At 37.4% G+C, this 19,300-nt stretch overlaps 1 protein-coding gene across 2 annotated transcripts in view; it reads right to left on the reverse strand.

Annotated features, from left to right (window-relative positions):
• Positions 1–17,291, reverse strand: part of LOC105815962 (chromosome unknown open reading frame, human C12orf50) — a 31,506-nt gene extending 14,215 nt beyond the window's left edge. Inside the window, exons 1-6 of one of the 2 annotated variants that reach the window (XM_012651246.1) lie at positions 17,220–17,291; positions 15,691–15,810; positions 15,232–15,352; positions 2,506–2,664; positions 1,458–1,535; positions 1,263–1,376 (exon numbers count right to left, since the gene is read on the reverse strand). In XM_012651246.1, the coding sequence (XP_012506700.1) occupies positions 1,263–1,376; positions 1,458–1,535; positions 2,506–2,664; positions 15,232–15,352; positions 15,691–15,702 (484 nt within the window). In that variant the 5' untranslated portion in view covers positions 15,703–15,810; positions 17,220–17,291. Of the gene's footprint in view, positions 1–1,262; positions 1,377–1,457; positions 1,536–2,505; positions 2,665–15,231; positions 15,353–15,690; positions 15,811–16,937 lie in introns of both variants that reach the window. The other variant, XM_012651245.1, reaches the window with a different exon arrangement.
• Between the last annotated feature and the right edge of the window lie 2,009 nt (positions 17,292–19,300).

The following is a 19,300-nucleotide window of genomic DNA, read 5'->3' on the forward strand; positions in this document are numbered from 1 at the left end:
TTTATACTACAGTTATAGGAGACCACATAGGCATTATGTCTGCAAATTACTCTCCAACACTTCAGAAAATAACAATAACAATGTGTGTATCTGAAGAGTGAGTGAGTGAAAATGTGGTAAAATGCTAACATTTGGGGGAAATCTAGGTGAAGGGTGTACAGGAATTAACTGACACTATTTAGAAATAAAAAGTTTTAAGAAGCATAATATAAAGCGAAAGTACATATAATTGTCTTTATAATCTGCCATTTTTACTCTTCATTGCTAACTTGTTTTTTTTATTTATTTTGTTTTGTTTTTCCTTGTCTAAGTAGTGCAGGCCGGCAATCTGTTCTTCCCTGGATGGCTCCCATTAAGTCTTGCAGATTTTTCTTCCATATGATGGTGTGTTGCTGCCATCTACCGCCATATGTTTAAACAGTTTGTCACATACAGATTTGCAAAATGGCAGTTTAAGTAGTCCACCCTGTACTTCCAAGCACATCTTGATCCCAGCAGACTTTCCCAACTATCTCTCTCTCTCTCTCTCTCTCTCTCTCTCTCTCTCTCTCTCTCTCTCTTTTTTTCTGGAGGAGCAGGGGGGGATTAAAATCTCTTCTACTGCTTCAAAATTTGTTTTTAAGCTCATTTTAGGGACAAGAAAATTATGGCACCCACGGATTTTCTCTGAGTTTCTGGTTCTATATCTGGAATACAATGCTCTTATCTTGCATTCAAGAGCAACATGTTCTCCAGCAGTAATCAGATTCCCCAAAGGATAAGTTCCATGAAAGTCAAAGCCTTGGATTTGTCCACCAACATTGCCCTTGAAATAGCCTGACACAGAAGACCTTCATTCAACGAACATTGTTCTGCCACTAACGTCATTCTGTGATGGCCCTTTTGTTCTTCCTGGGCTAAGTTTACTTTTCTATTTGGAAAGAAAAACCTAGACTGCTTACACAGGAGAATTTATTTCAAATACAAATAAAATGGTAAAAGCAAATTATTTATGGGATTACTGCATGGAATGTGTAGTGTCATCATGTCTTTATGAAGTTTGTTCATTCTGTGGCTCCTCTAGGAAAACACAATCCCCATTAAAGCAGCTTTTCGTATGAAATTTGGGTCATTCAATACAAACACTTTCTTTTTACTCTCAAGCCTGTTGTATTATTTATCATTTAACTCTATTATTTTATACACCATACTAAATAATTCACAGTCTATTACACCAAATATCCCTTACACATCACTCTGAATGCTGCCTTTTGATTTCTTACCTTCTTGCAATTCACTGCCATTTTCCAAAGGCTTTTCTAACTCTTTTTCTGCTGCAGGAGCTATGCTTTTTGATGATGAAATATCTGGAGGAGTATGAAATCTGTAGTATTCACCTAATATCCCATAAGAAAAGCATTGGTTAGTATATTCACCACATAAAGTACTAGAAAATCCACAAATGTTTGATTTCTTACCGGATTTATAACACATCTCCTTTATTGCTCTTTTTTCTTCAATTTCTTCAGGAGTCTTTGTCCATAAACTAGAAGCATCTAGAGGATATATTTTTTTTAAATTAAATTGTCCCAAAGCCAAATAATCTGAAAATTTATAAATCAGAAAGAAAAATCCCAAATATTGTTCTCATGGATGAATTAGTTTTTTTAATTTTTAAAATCAATAATTTTGCATAGTGGTAAATGTTTCTAATTTCTACGTTTTAAGTATTAGAAAAAATTAGAAAAACTCAAGAGAAAAGAAATGACTAATTATGTGTATGTATCTTGAAACAAGAAGCTGAAAGTATAGACTCACATGCTGAGATGGTGTGTGTTTGTCTGGAGGCATATGTAGGCATGAGCTGCAGCAGACAAAAAAGTAATAAATAGTTCTGTGTCTGAAGCACAGAAAATATGGTGGTCGATAACCCATAGGAGGACACATTCCAAAGCAAAGACAGAGTGCATGTTTCTGCATGTTTGTCTTGTATGTACACACTTACTGGCACCACTGTACTGTGATGATATCAGAGGAAAAGGATAGATTAAGATGCAAAAGACATTGATCCTAACCCTGTTCATACTCTCATGAAGATTGCTTAGGATAATACAGATGACGGTGCTTTATAAACTATAAACTACTCTACATATCTCTGTAACTTCAAGGATTAAATGTGAAACAAATAGATTTTTCATAGATATGTAGATAAACAGGCACACATGTGCATCAATGTGTTTTAGAAACAGTTATTGTATATTAAAAGATGTTATTAGTATCCCTACAAGTACCTGTATAAAGATCTGTCTCCCAGCCATATACAACAAAAACCTTCCAATCCAAATGATCACATATAGAACAAATTATAACATAACAAATTAAATTTATTTAATAAAATTAGCTAATTTTTTCACCAAAATCTGCCTTACGTATTATATCATAGACTTCTACTAGTTAAACACATATGCAGAAAATATTGTGAGGTTTTTGAATGTGCACTGTAAATCTGAGAAAGGGTTTACTAACCATTTTGTTCACCTACTTCCTCCTCTTCTTCCTCAAAGTTAGTTTTTAAAACTAAAGGATGGTGAATGGGTCGTGATATATTTTCCTGAGGTTTCAGAGGTTCCTGACTCTGGGTGGGGGGTGGAATTCCTTCCTGATTTTCTTTCTGTAGTGTGATATCTACAGAGAAAATGCAACATTGTCATTATACCTTCCTTTACTTCTGTAAGCATGATTTTCTTTAGGTCTTTGGACATATTATAATTACTGCTTTAAATTCTTTGTCTGCTAAGTTTAACATCAGAGCCATCTCAAAGGCATTCTGTTGCCTCCTTTTTTCCTATATATGTATTACACTTAGTGAAATCTATTTTCTCCCACAATGTACAGCCTCATTTTCATTCCTCAGAGGTTATAGCCTTGGCATGTGCACAGTTACCCTGGGATGACTATGGCTTTAACAGGGCTCTCTTTGCCTCTTTCCCCGGTTTCTCCGTTAGGCTGTCCATCTCTGTTGGTAACATATTAATACTAGATGTTAGCCTCCATTAGCTGCTGGCTTATTGATCCATTGTTTTCATCAATGCACTAGGGCATAAATTGCTCCACAATTTGATCCAATTAAGTTCTGACTCCCTTGCAGAGGTCATATCTGAGGTCAATCTTTCAAGTTTGTTCCAATTTCTGAAGAGCTCTTCTTAAGTTTTTTTTCCATTTGTCTTTGGTAAACTTCCAACTGGTTTACAGTTTAGTTTGTTGCTCCCATACAGATACTAGCCTCTCTTGGAAGCTAAGCAGGGTCAGGCCTGGTTAGTACTTGGATGGAAGTACTGTTCTATTCCAAGTAAATTCAGTTCTCTTTTTGAGAGCTTCAGAGTTCTCTACTCTTACAGCCTGCTTCTCTCCCTGTGCAAGAGCAAGGACTAATGCCAAGAGTAGGGACAGGGACAGTCACTTCTCTTGGAGTGACACCCCTGTTTTTACACGTATGGCACTGGGCAAAGGTGGTCATCTCTGATCTTTATGGCTTGTGCCTCCTGGCCTGAAACCTCCACCCAATGCTCAAGCTGAAGCAAGAGTAATTGGGGTTTCATTATTCTCAGCCTGCTGCATCTGGGATATAATTTCTGCCCTATGAATGGGGCTGAGTGGAAGACCCAGATCTCTCTGCCCGACTTGCCTGAAAAATAGAGCGCCAGCACTGCTCCAACCCAAGTTGGGAGTTGGGGAGGATGAGAAATGTTAGCAGCCTGCTCCTGCCAAGAAGATATTATCATCCTTGACTGGAAGCTGGAGGTAAAAAGAGGCCTGTTATGGGCTGTGCCCATTCAGAGTACAGCTTCTGTCACACCAAATTGAGAGGTGGTGAAAGGAGTGAGTGGTGGCTCAAATACCACAAACTTGCTGTTCTTACTGAGATTTAGTAGATTTTCTTGAATAAATATTACTTTATTTGCTATATGCCCTTACGGCAGTTTCTAGAGATTTGAAAAAAAAATTTAATAGGTAATTTTTACCAACTATGGTTATTTCACTGAAGAGCAGGTCCATGGAACTCTTCACAACACCATTTTCAAAGTTATCCTATACTCATAATTTTTTTAATGCAAGGAGAATTATTTATGTGTTTGTAAATTATTCATGATATCTTAAATAAAATAGATAAAATTCTGAAATGATTTTCTTGTAATTGAATGTAATTCCATGAGATAGTTAAAACCTATTTTATTAAATAATATTATGAAATCTTCTAATTGAGGTGAGTACTTATTTCAGCTTATAAAATGTTTACTATCTTCTAACTATCTTAGCAAATATTAGAATAACATGCTAGTCCTGGACATTAGTTTCTAGCAGGTGTCTTAGTTCATTTGTGCTGCTACAAACAAAGTACCTGAGACTGAGTAAGTTAATTTTAAAAAACCCAGAAATTTATTTCTAACAGTTCTGGAGGCTGAGAAGTTCAAGGTCAAAATACTGGCAGATTTTATTTCTTTTGCGGAATCTCTGCTTCCAGGATGGTGCCTTGTTACTGTGTCCTCTAGAGGGGATGAATGCTCTGTCCTCACATGGCAGGAGGCAGAAGGGTAAAAGAACAAAAAGGGCCAAGCTCTCTGTGAAGCTTCATTTATAAAGACCTTAATCCCATTCATGTTCAATTTGAATTTGGAGACATACAAATATTCAAACTGTAGCAGTAATATATGCCTTTTTGTTTCATAAACAGATGAGAATAATTTTGATCATTATTCATCTCACTAACAGATACTTTCCCAACAAAATTATACTTTGATGTGCAATAATTGTTAAAGTCTATAATGTAATTATGTTGTTTTAATAAATTACATAATGCTGGACTGTTTTCCAAAGTGCTTGTATCAATTTCTATATCCACTTACAGTGCACAAGAATTCCCAATGCTCTTTGTCTTCATCACAGTTGCTAGAATTTTCAATTTTTGCCAATATAATGAATGAGTTGTATCGCAAAGTGGTGCTGGGGTCTGTTCCCAGCTCTCTATTCTGTTCCATTTGTCAATTGTCTAGCCCTTGGACAATAATACACTGTCATACTCTCTTTCACATCATAGGCCTTGATATCTGGATCCACTTGTTAAACATTTAGCAGTATATCACTGCTTACAACCAAGAGAGTGTCTATTAGTGTACATAATAGACTACTATATCATGCCCAGACATTTCAAACATTAACAAATACTTTATATGCTTTGTCAATTTTCAAAACAAATTTAATTATTTTAAAATAAATGTCATATACACTGTCATCATAATGCAATATTTCCTGCTATAAATACCTTCCATAGCTGGAATGCAGATACAATAAAAAACATGTAAGTTATAAGAAACTATTGCATAAACAATTCAATTATTTATAACTAAATAATTTGTTTTTATTCAGACTGTTTGGTAATTGGGCACAATTCTTCCCTTGTGCTTGAAAAAGTAAAAAAAGATGCTAATTTTTGTAAAATTCACAGATCAGAAGTCCTTCATTAATGCTTTTTCTTCACTTTTCACTAATTTTTAAGAGCAGCCACATGGAATGGTCTGGTTAGGGCATTAGAAACACTTGTGTGGATTTTTAAATATACTGATTGGTCATCTTTGTAGTATTCTTGCAAAAAAAAAGTGTTTAATATAAATCTAATTGAGAAGAAAGAAATGAACAAACTCCCCATTTAAGGGATATCCTACAAAGCACCTGGCCTGAACTCTTTTAAAATGTGTATGATAGGTAGGACAGGGAGAGGCAAAATGGCGGACGAGAAAAACCGCCAGCCAGAGTGTCTCTGTAAAAAAGACAGATTTTAGAAGAAAGTAAAAAAAATAAACAGGCAGACAAACACAGATCGAATGAGGGTTGGAAGAAAGGGTGCCTGAAACTACAGGAGACTCCATGGGAAGAAGTTATGGAGGAGAACTGGAAAGAGAAAGGCCCCCTAGAGGCTTGGAGACCAGTGACAAGGGTAGGTGGAGCAGTTAAATTTTCCCTCCCTTGCCTCTTGGACTGCCAGTGGGGTCCTGAGCGGTTGGAGAGACCTGCCAACACCAGCCCAGAGATGGCTGTTGCCAGTGAAAGGTGAGCCTCTTGCAGACAGGGAACCAGGCTCCCAGCTCCCACGGAGAACCTCCTGGCCTGCAGAGCTGAGCCAATCAGCCAATCATATTGCTTCATTCTCCCCTTCCCCCTTCCCTATCTGTGGCTGCCGAGAGAGATAATTTAGCCACCACTCGGAGGCATCTGAGGGAATAGGAACTTTCCTTTTGGGGCCCTACAGTGGACTGATGGGTACTGAGACTGTGAGCTCCCTACCCGCCAGCCCTCTCAGGTGCCGCTTGCCTGGTGACTCTAGGAGAGCAGGGCAAATCCTGAAGTGGAGAGACATCGATCCAGCTTGGGCACCCCATGGGTGACTTGAGACCAGCACTCCTCCCCTTGGCAGGGTCAGGGATTGATCTCCAGAGCCCAGAGAACAGGCCTGCAGAAAAGATCCTGTACACCAGGTCTCCATCACATTGCCCCGGAGCAGAGAAGGGATATTTGTGAATGAGCCTACTGAGCTGTGTGTGCCTTCAGGGACAGACAAGCATGCTTAAAGGGCAACCCTCCTTCCCACGGAGGGCCATACACCCAGCTCAGGCTGAGACCCTGGGCGGGACACTCCCGTCCCACATTAGAGCCAGGGGAGATCCACTGGCTTGAGGTCCTGCCTGCTGGCAGAGACGCAGGAGAAACCACGGAATAGGGGAGGGTGGAAAGGAGTGAGACATGCTCCAGACTGCAGGTCTCAGACAGCCCCAACCCCACATACAGACTTTTTGGCTGAGTGGGGCCATTTCAGCCCCTCCCTGACAGCTTTGCCCAGAAGCAGAGAATAGAACTTTGACCCCTGCTAACAACATTTGCGGTACTTGAGGGTAGGCTCACCCAACCCAGCTCTACCTAGACTCACTCCCCCACCTGCCCCTTCTGAAGTGGAGAATAAAGACACGCCTGGAAGTCCCAAGGCAACACCCACCACCTGAGGCACTGGAGTGCCTCTCCAGGGGAACAGGAGCTGGTTACAGGACCCAAAAACAACACTGCAGCCTGCTCCTCCCAGCAAGTGCCACCTACTGACAGTGAACATCCTTTAAGTGCATCTACTGACACATCACACAGGGTGTGGTCAAATCTCACCCACAAACACCACCTACTGGCTCAGAGACTAAACAGGGCATGTCATTACTCAAACGAAAATCTAAAGGTAAGAAGCAATAGCTGATCCAGATGGGAAGGAATCAGTGAAAGATCTCTGAAAAATATGAAGAATCAAATGGAAAGCACATGGCAAAAGGGGAACACCAGCTCTCTAACAATTGACATCAATCAAATTCAGAACACTAAAATTACGGAAGAATTTTGAACATGGATTGTAAGAAAATTCAATGATATGCAAGAAAAAATGGATAACCAACACAAAGAAACCACAAAAAAATCCAGGACTTGGAAGAAAAATTCACTAAAGAAATTAAACAAAAATCAAACCGAACTTCTGGAAATGAAGAATTTATTCAAGGAGTTACAAAACACAGTGGAAAGCCTCAAGAACTGGGTATATATCAAACAGAAGAATCAATCTCTTGGATTGAAGATAACACTTTTCAATTAAATAAGTCAATCACAGAGATAGAGCAGAGAAATAAGAGAAAAGAGCAAAGCCTACAAGAAATGTGGGATTATGTGAAGAGGCCTAATGTGAGAATCATAGGCATCTCTGAGAGTGAAGAAGAAAATACACAAGGCTTGGATAGGCTATTTAATGATATAATAGAGGAAAATTTCCAAGGCCTTGCTAAAAATCTAGATATCCAGGTACAAGAATTCTAGAAGAAAACGTTGGAAAAACCCTTATAGACATTGGCCTATGCAAAGAATTTATGAAGAAGACCTCAAAGGCAATCATAGCAACAACAAAAATAAATAAATGGGAGCTGATCAAATTAAAAAGCTTCTGCACAGCCAATGAAACTACCATGAGAGCAAACAGACAACCTACATAATTGAAGAAAATATTCACATGTTACACATCCGATAAAGGGCTGATAACTAGAATCTATATAGAACTCAGGAAAATCAGCAAGAAAAAGTGAAACAACCCTATCAAAAAGTGGGCAAAGGACATGAACAGAAATTTTTCAAAAGAAGATAGACTAATGGCCAACAAACATATGAAAAAATGCTCAACATCTCTAATCATCAGGGAAATGCAAATCAAAACCACAATGAGATATAGTGAGAATGACCTTTATAAAAAAGTTCCAAAACAATAAATGTTGGCGTGGATGCAGAGAGATAGGAACACTCATACACTGCTCGTGGGACTTCAAACTAGTGCAGCCTCTGTGGAAAGCAATATAGAGATACCTCAAAGAGATACAAGTAGATCTACCATTTGATCCCGCAATCCCATTACTGGACATCTACCCAAAAGAACAAAAGACATTCTATAAAAAAGACATCTACACTCGAATGTTTATAGCAGCACAATTCACAATTGCAAAGATGTGGAAACAACCCAAGTGTCCATCAATACATGAGTGGATTAATAAAATGTGGGATATGTATACCATGGAGTTCTATTCAGCCACAAAAAACAATAGTGATATAGTACCTGTTGTTATCCTAGATAGAGCTGGAGCCCATTCTACTAAGTAAAATATCACAAGAATGGAAAAACAAGCATCACATGTACTGAAAGACATGTGAAAGACAATACTACATGTCTATGTTAGGTGTTTGAGGTTTGTCAGGGAAAAAACAAAGGTTCTTGTTTTCATGGGCCTTGCATTCTATATGGTGAGGTCAGACGACAAACAGTAGACATAGCAAATACCATCAAATTGGTATTAACTGATCAACACTTAAGTGCACATATAGTAATAACATTCACTGGGTGCCAGGCAGATGGAAGTGGGGAGAAGGGGATGGGTATACACACACATACTGAGTGTGATGCACCCCGTCTGGAGGATGGATGGGCTTGAAACTCAAACGCAGGTGGGACAAGGGCAATATAAGTAACCTAAACATTTGTACCCCCATAATATGCTGAAATAAAAAAAAAATAAAGTGGCCAAATAATCAGTTGCCCAAGCCATCACTAAAACACTGAACTAGAATAAATAGAAATCAAATTATCTCATTCAATTGTTCATTATAGAATAACATGGCGACTAGCCAAGGAGAGATGAGCAATTGTTTCAATGTTCAAGCTACTGTATTCGGAAAAAATTTTCCTCAGCCAAATTTAAGGAGTTCTTTAAACAACAGTTTGTCTAACAGAGTACACTAACTTCTCCCTCCATGGGAGAAAGAATAAGTACCTACCATGCTTGCAAAGAAAATACAAACTGTTCTCAGAAATGCTTAGGGAACTCATATAATTATAGTAAGTATCAATTGAATTGTGTTTTCTTAGCATTCTCAACTGGTTTAGCAGCTATTTGCTTTTAAACTTGGAGAAAACCAGAAAGATTATGTGTCTTTAAATGAAATATTTTTCAGAAGAGTCCAAAACCTTTCTTAACCTGCTAGCAGTTTAAAGTTTAAATTGCAAAAAAGACTAACTGGCAGTTTTATACCCTCAGACAAAAAATGCAAGACTCCTGATAATTGTGCTCAGTGCTTAAAGATAACATACAATGGCAAATCATTTAATAAAAACTGCTTTTGGCAAGCATCTAATACTGGAAGAGCACAGCTGGTAATTTAGATAGGATTGCCGTGGCTCCAACTCGCCTACTTAGTATGTACTATGTGATAGATCTCAATTCATCGGCAGAGGTCCTAGAAACTTTTACAGGTTGCACATTTAAATATCTAAATTTTATCTTATTTTGATCCAAGAGAAAAAATTACACACAAATTGCACAGTGCTGTGTATGAACTGATACTTAGCCAGTTAAATTTTCCCACCAAATAGTTTATAATAATCCCATCTTGATTTTATCAATTAATCATATGTATTTACAGAAACACAAAAAGGTGAATTTTCGTAAAGATATTATTTTGTAAATTTTGGTTAATATGGGCCTGGTGGAAATATTGTAGGAAATATTAGTTCTATCAAGAATCAAATTATACCTTCTAAGGTACTGAAATATTTTCAAATGAATAGGTAATGCAGTAGTTCAATACATATTTCAGCTGAGGTTGGTAGTTTACCTACAGTCTGTAGATTGAATCCTCTTTCCTAGAGTACAGACATGTATTTGGGCAGAGGAAAAATAGCTATGGGTCTAATATCAATAAATACCATTCAGGACTTCCTGGGATAGAACTGGCCACTATGTGAAAGACAATACTACTGTTAGGTGTTTGAGGTTTACCAGGGAAAAAATAAAGGTTCTTGTTTTCATGGGCCTTGCATTCTATAGGGTGGGGTCAGACAACAAACAATAGACATAGCAAACAAGTATATTACATCGTATCTGAGAAAGTGTTAGGGGATATGGCAGAAAGAAAGTAGAGCAGGGCAAGAAAGACTGAAGCGTATAGGAGGGGAGGTGGAATGCCTGAATACATTTCAAATAGAGTGTTCAAAATAGACCTTATTAAAAAGTGATCTTTGAGCAAGAATTTGAAGAAATAAAGGAGTTAGCCATAAAGATATCGAGGGAAGAGCATTTCATGTGATGCCCCTAAAGCAGGAGCATGCTAACACGCTCTAGGAAGAGCAAGGAAACAGTGTGGTTGGAGTACAGTGAGCAAGTGTAATATATGAGTGTAGCAGATAAATTCAGAGAGCTAATAGGGCACCAGATCAAATGGAGTCTCTTGTTTAACTCTGAACTTTTCTGCATGAAATGAAAAGACATTGGAGGATTTTGAGTGGCGAGGTGACATCTGATGTATAAGAGTATATCACTGTGGCTGCTGTGGTTTGACATAGAAGGACATAGAAGGGCAAAAATTAAAGCAAGGAAACCTGTTAGGAGATTACTATGGTGATTCAGTCATGAGATGATAATGGTGGCCTGGCCCATGTGGGAGTAGTAGAGATGATGAGAAAAGACAGATTCTGGATATACTAGAATGGTAGAGTTAATAAGATTTCCGTACGGATTGGATGTGCAATATGAGAGAAACAAAATCGGAGGATGATCCCGATGACCTGAGCAACTAGAAGAATGGAACTTCCATCAAAATGACACAGGGAGAGCTATGGATGTAGCAGGTTTGAGAGTATACGGGTAAAATCATGAGTTTGGTTTTGAACATGTTAAGTGTGAAGTATCTATTAGCCACCCAAGTTAAGAGTTCAGTTCAGAAGTAGAACATAATTATCTGAAGGTCAAACGGGAGAGGTCTGGAATGGATATATATATTTGGGAGTCATCGACATGTAAATTACATTCAAAGTCATAAGGCTGGATGAGATTACTGAGGAAGTAGACAGAGAAAAAGAGAACTAAGGACTAACTTCTAGAACATTGTACATGTAAGAGGTTGGAAGAAAGAGAAAAAACCAGCAAGGGAGAGCAATAACAGAGCACTAAGAAGGTAGGAGGAAAAGGAAGAGAGTGTGGTGTCCTGGAAGCTAGAAAAGGAAATTTTATCAAGAAGGAAGGGGTGATCAAATGTGTCAAATCCTGCTAATGGTTCAAGCTATTTAAGGACTGAGAATTGACTACTGAATTTAACAATGTTAATATCACTAGTGAAAGGGGTAAAAAAGCCTGATAGCATAGGATTAAAAAAGAATGGGAGGGAGGCTAGTACAGTGATTCAAAACTGTAATTCCAGCACTTTGGGAGGCTGAGGCAGGAGGATCACTTGAGGACAGGGGTTTGAGACCAGCCTGAGCAACACAGCAAGACCCTGTCTCTATTAAAAAAAAAAAAAAGCCACGTGGGGTTGTGTATGTCTGTAGTCCTGGCTACTTGGGAGGCTCAAGCGGGAGGATCCCTTGAGCCCAGGAGTTTGAGGTTACAGTGAGTTATAATGGCACGACTGCACTCCAGCCTGAACAACAGAGTGAGACCCTGTCTCTAACAAAAAGAAAGAAATAAAGAATGGGAGGGAAGAATTTAGTGACAGCAAGAATAAGGAGAACTACTGTGATGGGGTAGAAAATAGCAGTGGTAGTTTTTGAGAGAATGAATCAAGAGAAGGGAGAGTTTTTCTAACAATTAGAGAAATAAATGCATGTTTGTATGCTAATACGAATAATTCGATAAGAGTAAAAAATGATTCTGTGGAAGAGAGAGGGAAGAATTGTTGAATCAGTGTTCTTGAGTAGACAAGAGAGGGTAACACTTACAAAGTGGAAGGATAGGATTAAAAGTATGGATAGTTCATTTATGATAAGAGTGGGGAAGAGTCTGGTACAGATGTTAGCAATGGGTAGATGTAGGGATGGAAATCTGCAGAAGTTCTCTTCTCATTACTTAAAAGTTTCTCAGTAAGACATAAGGTCATCATCAGAGAGGAGGAGGAGATGTTAGAGGTTTAAGGAGAAGGAAGTGTAAAATAACAGTTGAGGAGAATAGGAGTGAATGGGGGAGTACCATGTAGTATGACTGGCAGTCAGCAGTAAGGGCTCATTTGAGGTTTGCAGTCATGAATTTACCCCAACCAGTCTGGCTGTGTATTTTTCTGCCGCCACGTTCAGCTGTAATGGATGCAGGCATGGAACAGGTGGAGAGTTAAGCTTTAGCAGTGTTACAGTTGCCTAGCAAGTACAACGAAGCCAGACAGTGGCAAGAAAGTAGGGTGTGCATGCAAGGAAAAGATTACCAGATAGAGGTGACAAAAGAGATTAAGGGAGTGAGGGATTGTGAAAAGATGGTAGAATCAATGAACTGGAGGTCCAGTGGTTTTGAAGAATTAAGTGAAGGTTCTGAAAGCACTGAAATAGGAAAATAGGTAATTAGCATTCTCTAAATAATAATGAGTTAAATGCTATGACTAAAGGAGAATGACAGAAATGGGGGAGGATAAGGCCAATGGAAGAGCTGACTTAAAGAGAGGCTAAGGTGATGATGGATAGGTCATATATTTATATGTTGAAATCACCAAAAATTGACACAGGAGTACTTCTAGAGTGACAACAAAGCAGGAGTTCATATCGTTGGAAAACAAGGAAGAAGGACCTAGATGGATGTAGCCAAAAGCAAAAAATAACACTAAGGGATAAAAGTGATATAGTCTGTTCATGTGCGATTGAAGCTGGATGGTTTTAGAGAGAAATGCCAGAGAACAGTCTGGAATTGGCAATGAAGACCAAAGAATCTTCCCACGTCTCCCCCAAGTCCAGCAGTATTTGAGGGCTGGGAGTAAGTGCTACAGGAGAAGCAGGGTCTTCAGTGGAAAACTACTCTTACATATGGATATGAATATGAAAGACAGAGAAGAAATAGAGAAAGAATTACATTGACAATGGAAGACTGAAGAGTGAATGAGTGAAAAGGACAGAACAGGGATAGGAGTGAGTCACTTAAGAGATAGAGTTTCTTGTACTGACTGACATAAACAGGTATAAAAGACAGAATAAAATTTGCCCTGGTGAATCCAAAACACATGGACATGATGTGGCTGTCTTGGAGGGTGAGGTGGGTGTATGGGTCTCCCTCTTGTCCTCTAGGAGGTCTGAAGAAGGAGAGTATTAATGGCCTATGTACCTCCTTATTCCTCTCTTATGATGGAGGTGAAATGTTTAGGGGAAGGGTTTGGTCCCAGTGCAAGGATCTAGATTTGACCCTATCAAGGGGAAAGCTTACTCTAAATGTCAAACAACTGTTGAAGAAAGTGAGGCTTCCAGGAAAGCCAGAAGCTATTTATCTTTAACTCTCAGATTCTATTTCTAATAAATGAGAATAATAAAACTTATGCCTACAGCACTTAGCCCCGGGTATGTCTTATAGTGAGGGGGCCGAAAAATAATCAGTTATACAGACATTCTACTATTCCTTTTCCACAGATGCAGTCTTTGTTTTTCCTCTAGTCCTGAAAAAGGTATTTGAAATATAGTAATTTTCCCATAGACTACTAGAGAACAAGCTACTAACTAGATATTGTAAATAAATAAATAAATAAAAGAATTTAGTGCAATGTTTTTCATGAAATAAAATCATACTACCTGTAAACTAAAGGGGCCAAGTTAATCACTAAGTAGGTGATTAACTTTTGTCCCAGAAGGTTCCCTTTCTGAAGTCATCTATCCCTCCCCTATCCATCTGTCCATACATCGAATTTCACTGAGCTGCTATGTTCCAGACATTGTGCAAAGCAGTGATGGAAAAAAAAAAAGTTATGACCCTTGTCCTTGTGATGTTCACAACCTAGTGAGGAAGAAAAACATTGATCAAGGTATTACACGCAATGCTATGTACTATGAGGTCAGAGTTTTCCAGAAGAATATAACAGGGAAACCTAATTTTTAGTTATCCATTTGCCAAAGATTATCTACAGCCAAATTTTGAAATCCCAAAGGACAGATATCCTATCAGTTCATTTCTAGAACCATTTGATGAGAAAAATTTGGTGGCCATAGCAGGAGAGCAGAGTAGCTACAGCAGCAGGGAAACCTAATAGCACCACCTTCTTCAGCAAGGTTCTTGCAATTCACTACTTTACAGTTTGATATATTCTGTATCCCCTTCTCAGGACCTACCTTAAGGTTCATCATGTAGTAGCGTCTCAGTACCAGTCAGATTGAATTGTGCCATGGCTTTTGCAGCAATGGGACTGCATTTTCTCCACAACTGGTTTTGGGAAGAACCACAACATATAGCTGCTCTACTAGAAGCAGAATAGGTGTGTAACCTAGAGCATGCCCTTGCTCTCCCTACCTATGAGATAGGTTTCCACTCATCACAGGGAGGGAGCATCAGTGAGGTCATGACCTCTGACCTTGGCCCCAGCTGTGTGATGCTTTGCTGTGACACAGTCTCCATCTACTTACATCAGTAGCCATCCCACTTTTCAGATGAATAAAATCCATTTTACACACTAATAGTCAGAGAAAGGTTAACTCACTCTTTGTTCACTTCATCTTGTTAGCTACTTGCTGGTTCATTCTAAGCGTTATCTCATGATTCATGACAGCATCATCCCAAATCATCCATTGGCTACTGAACCGCATTGCTCACCTTGTTGTACTTTATTTGATATGTCATTCTATGCTGCTACTCCAACCAGATTATAATATAGTATGTCCATGTTATTCAAAAATATACTCACTGCTACTTGGTGGCAAAAATAATCCATTGATATTTCGAGGTTTGCTGTGATAAAAGATACAACTGATTCTCACACAACCAAGAGGTTGAGTTTCCCAGAAGCATGAAATGCTGCAGTTTTGCTAGACAAAGGAGGTGGGGATAAATGTAATTATTAGATGCCATATTCACAATAAATACATTGTGCTACAACACAACACAATGTGAAAAAAAATAGCAATTACTCATTTAGGATCAGTGTGTTTTCTGGCTTTCCGTGTTTCTAAACCCTGCTAGGTAGCAACGGGTGTTTCTAAAACATGTTCCTCCACTTTTCTAAGAATTTAAGTTGATCAAAACACAAAGTGCCTAAAATTAAATAGTGGAAGAATTATTTCTTCCTTATTGTTTTGTAAAATGTAATTCAATATTATTAGAGGGAAACGCTTTTAACAAAAATGATGATACTGAGAAATTCTACCTGCATTTCCATGTGTCTAAATCTGCAAAGTGGATCTACACATTTCCTCTCTCTCCATAATGAGCACACAGTGTCACTGCCAAGAGCCTCTTCACAGTGTCGGAATTGGCACTGGGAACCCTAAAAGAAAAAAGTAAACAGTGTAGAAAATATTGACAATATATTAACTTTAGTGTTCGACAATAATAGGTTGCTAAATGAGTAGATCAAATTAGGATCACAAAAATACACACCACCAATACAAGACCATAAGTCTAAATTTTAGCAAATTAGTCTAACTTTACTGAGAAAGTGACAAGATAATCTAATGATTAAATAGTACATGCTGCAAGTCACTGATAAAATGCCACTTTTTGTTATCAATTAATCCATGTAGTTCACTAAGAATAGAGATATAAGAAACCAGTGATAACTTTCATCACAATCCAATGACAGAATAACTTAATTTCTCTTTCTGAAAAAAGCCAGCCAAAATTTTTAAGACTCACTAGCCGTATTCTAATTATGGAAATGATCTCTATTAACCAATCCAGTCAGGTTTTCTAGCAGAGATGAAACATGTTAAAGTAGATATGTCATTTCTTTCATTGGGTTTCAGTAGCATGGGCATGAAGCTCTAAACACTGAGTTTCTACATTTATTTGGTTTCATTGAGATCCATTAATCCTAATTCTTTGGGTTCAACTTTTTCCCATTTAATTTTATAAACTTGAATTCATATTTGGCCAATTTGTTTATATTACTTTTGTTTTCCTTTTTAAATTATATCTAAATATTTGCTATCACCTAGACTTTTGACAAAAGGTAATTCAGTAATGGGAAAACAATTAGATTTATTACACTAAGTTTGATAATAACCTGAATTCAACTATTTTAATTGATATAACTGAAATCACATTGACCAAAACAATATAATGCATCATATAATGTTTCAATATTAGGATTTGATGTCAGAAGGAGCCATACTACAAGCAAAAGTGCCACATGAAGATTAAAAAGCTATAGAAATGTAACCAGCATATATAAGGGTAATTTCTAACAAAATAATTTTAATTATCCCAGATTTCCTCAGAGGAATTCAGTATTTCAGAAATATATGATAAGCTTTTACTTCAAATTTTACATATATAATATATCTTGTAGGAAATTAGTAAATTTGGTTAAGCAATGCAAATTATTGCCATATCTTCCTTCATTCTACTAGAAAGCTTAAGCATGTGAAGTACTGTAAATTGTACAATATTTACCTTTATGCATGTGGAATTATAAAAGAAATAGCAGTCATTCCCAACTTCTGCCATTTTCAACTCTCTTGCTGCTAATCTAATGTGTTTTTTTTTTTAAAAAAAATATATATATAAAAGAATTGCAGGAATGCAAATATAAGAACTATCAGTGTGTAAGAGTGGAAAAAGAATTTCTTTTCCACAGTCTTTCAGGCTATCAGCAGTATTCCTTTAAAACTGACCTCCTGTTGGCAGTATATTACATAATACATAATTTCTAAAGAAATTTAAAGTAGAAGATACCTTCTCTAGCTTTGTAGAAATGTTGAACGTGGTTGCTAGTAAGCCACAAACTCAGACTTCCAGAATTTTCCTCACTGTTACCTAATCCATTGTTTGCTCATCATAGATGACCTCACATGTAACTGTAGGCTAGTTCACTAAGGCTGTTACTTAGTGAATACTGTATTTCCCTTATTTCTAGTATATTAACCAAAAAAGACTAAAATAAAATAGCATATTTCATCTTTTAACATTCTGATTGACTATGGAATGTAAACTAGTTTATATTTTCATAATTAAAAAGTAATAAGTATTTCACAAGTAAATAGCTATTTTCTAATCCTCTTGTTTCTATATATGGTTTGGAAATAAAACTAAAATTTTATAATATAATAGGTAAATATGCTATTCATATTCCAAGATAATACAATTATTTAAATATGGACTCTCTGCTATCCACTGATTTGGAAAAAAATCATATTCTGACTGTGATATAAGTACCTGAAAATAAATTGGACTACTTATTCATCTTGCAGCTTTATTCCGTTTATTTTTCATCCATCACAAAAGAAGGAGTAGCTTCTTCTTATAGCAGGTTCCACAGTGCTTGAAATTTTGAAAATTTGTTGAAAACAAACCGAAGTACTATACTCTGATTCCCAGAATGAGACATTTCACATGAGTACTGTGCACTAATCGATTGCACCACTGGAGCTTTGAGAATAAGACTTTTCAATCAGCAGTTATTGAGGTCTTCATCTTAGTATCTTTTTTTTCTTTAGAGACATAGTCTTGCTCTGTTGTCCAGGCTGGAGTGCAATGGCATAATCACAGTTCACTGTCACTTTGAACTTCTAGGCTCAAGAGATCCTCCCACCTCAGCCTCTGGAGTATCTAGGACTACAGGCCCATGCCACCATGCCCAGCTAATTTTTTAAAAATTTTTTGTAAAGATGGTTGCTATGTCGCCCAGGCAGGTCTCCAAGTTGGGCCTCAAATGATACTGTTGCCACAGCCTCCCAAAGTTCTGGGATTATAGGTATTGATTGTCTCATGCCTGTCCCCTTTTTAGTATCTTTAAGAAAAGAATTAGAACCTAGCAGACATTCATAAAAATATTCATTGTAGGTGACTTAAAAGATGACATGAAAATGACGGATTACACTAGATAAAAATGTATTTTTAAATTACCATGTACTTTTAATTGGAAATTTAAGAGTAAGACAAATATGGATTAACCACTTTGGTTAAGTAAAACAAGCTAAGCTACTACGAACTTTTTGAATACAATGCTTTAGGATAAAAATTTAAGAAATAAAACAGGCAACTAAAATTTAGGAAAGAGTTGTTCTGTAAATAAGAGAAGATAATAAAAACAAAGAACTAGGTATTATTAAAGGTGAAGAAGTAGAGAATAAAGATTTGGCTAAACTCTTGAAAATATTAGCAAAGATATATAGAAAAATATATATCTTCATTTGTGTTTTGCCCTACCTTTTAACTCTGGAACAACAAAGCACTCATCTTGAGTACATAGGATACTGGGAGAAACAACTGTAAGAAATATTTTTAAGTGGTTTTTGCATCCAACTGTGAATTTGTAGCTTCATTGGACTGTTTTCAAATACTGTTACCAAACACCATAATTGCATGATTACAAGTAATATGATTAAAGTCATTGTGAGAATCCATGTTTTACAATGGATAAAAAAAAGTATTCATTTTCACCCCACCTCAAGGCTGAAAAAATGTTTTTACCTCTTGAAGTTAGGTGGAAACAGCTACATTCCAGTAGACACAGCAAAACTGGGTCAAATTCACATGGGATTATTTTGTCATTACAGAGAACATTGAATAGATCTCTACATTTTCTCTACATGAGTCTTCACAATGCCTGGAGTCGTACTTTTTTCTTCTTTGCTCTTTTTGGCAAGGCGTGGTGGCTCACGCGTGTAATCCTAGTACTCTGGGAGGCTAAGCAGGAGGATCGCTTGAGCTCAGGAGTTAAAGAACAGCCTGAGCACAAGGGAGAACCCCATCTCTACCAAAGACAGAAAAAATTAGCTGGGCATGGTAGCGTGTGCCTGTAGTTCCAGTTACTC

This window comes from Propithecus coquereli, unplaced genomic scaffold (assembly GCF_000956105.1).
Source record: "Propithecus coquereli isolate 6110/MARCELLA unplaced genomic scaffold, Pcoq_1.0 Scaffold350, whole genome shotgun sequence".
In the NCBI taxonomy this organism is placed as follows: domain Eukaryota; kingdom Metazoa; phylum Chordata; class Mammalia; order Primates; family Indriidae; genus Propithecus; species Propithecus coquereli.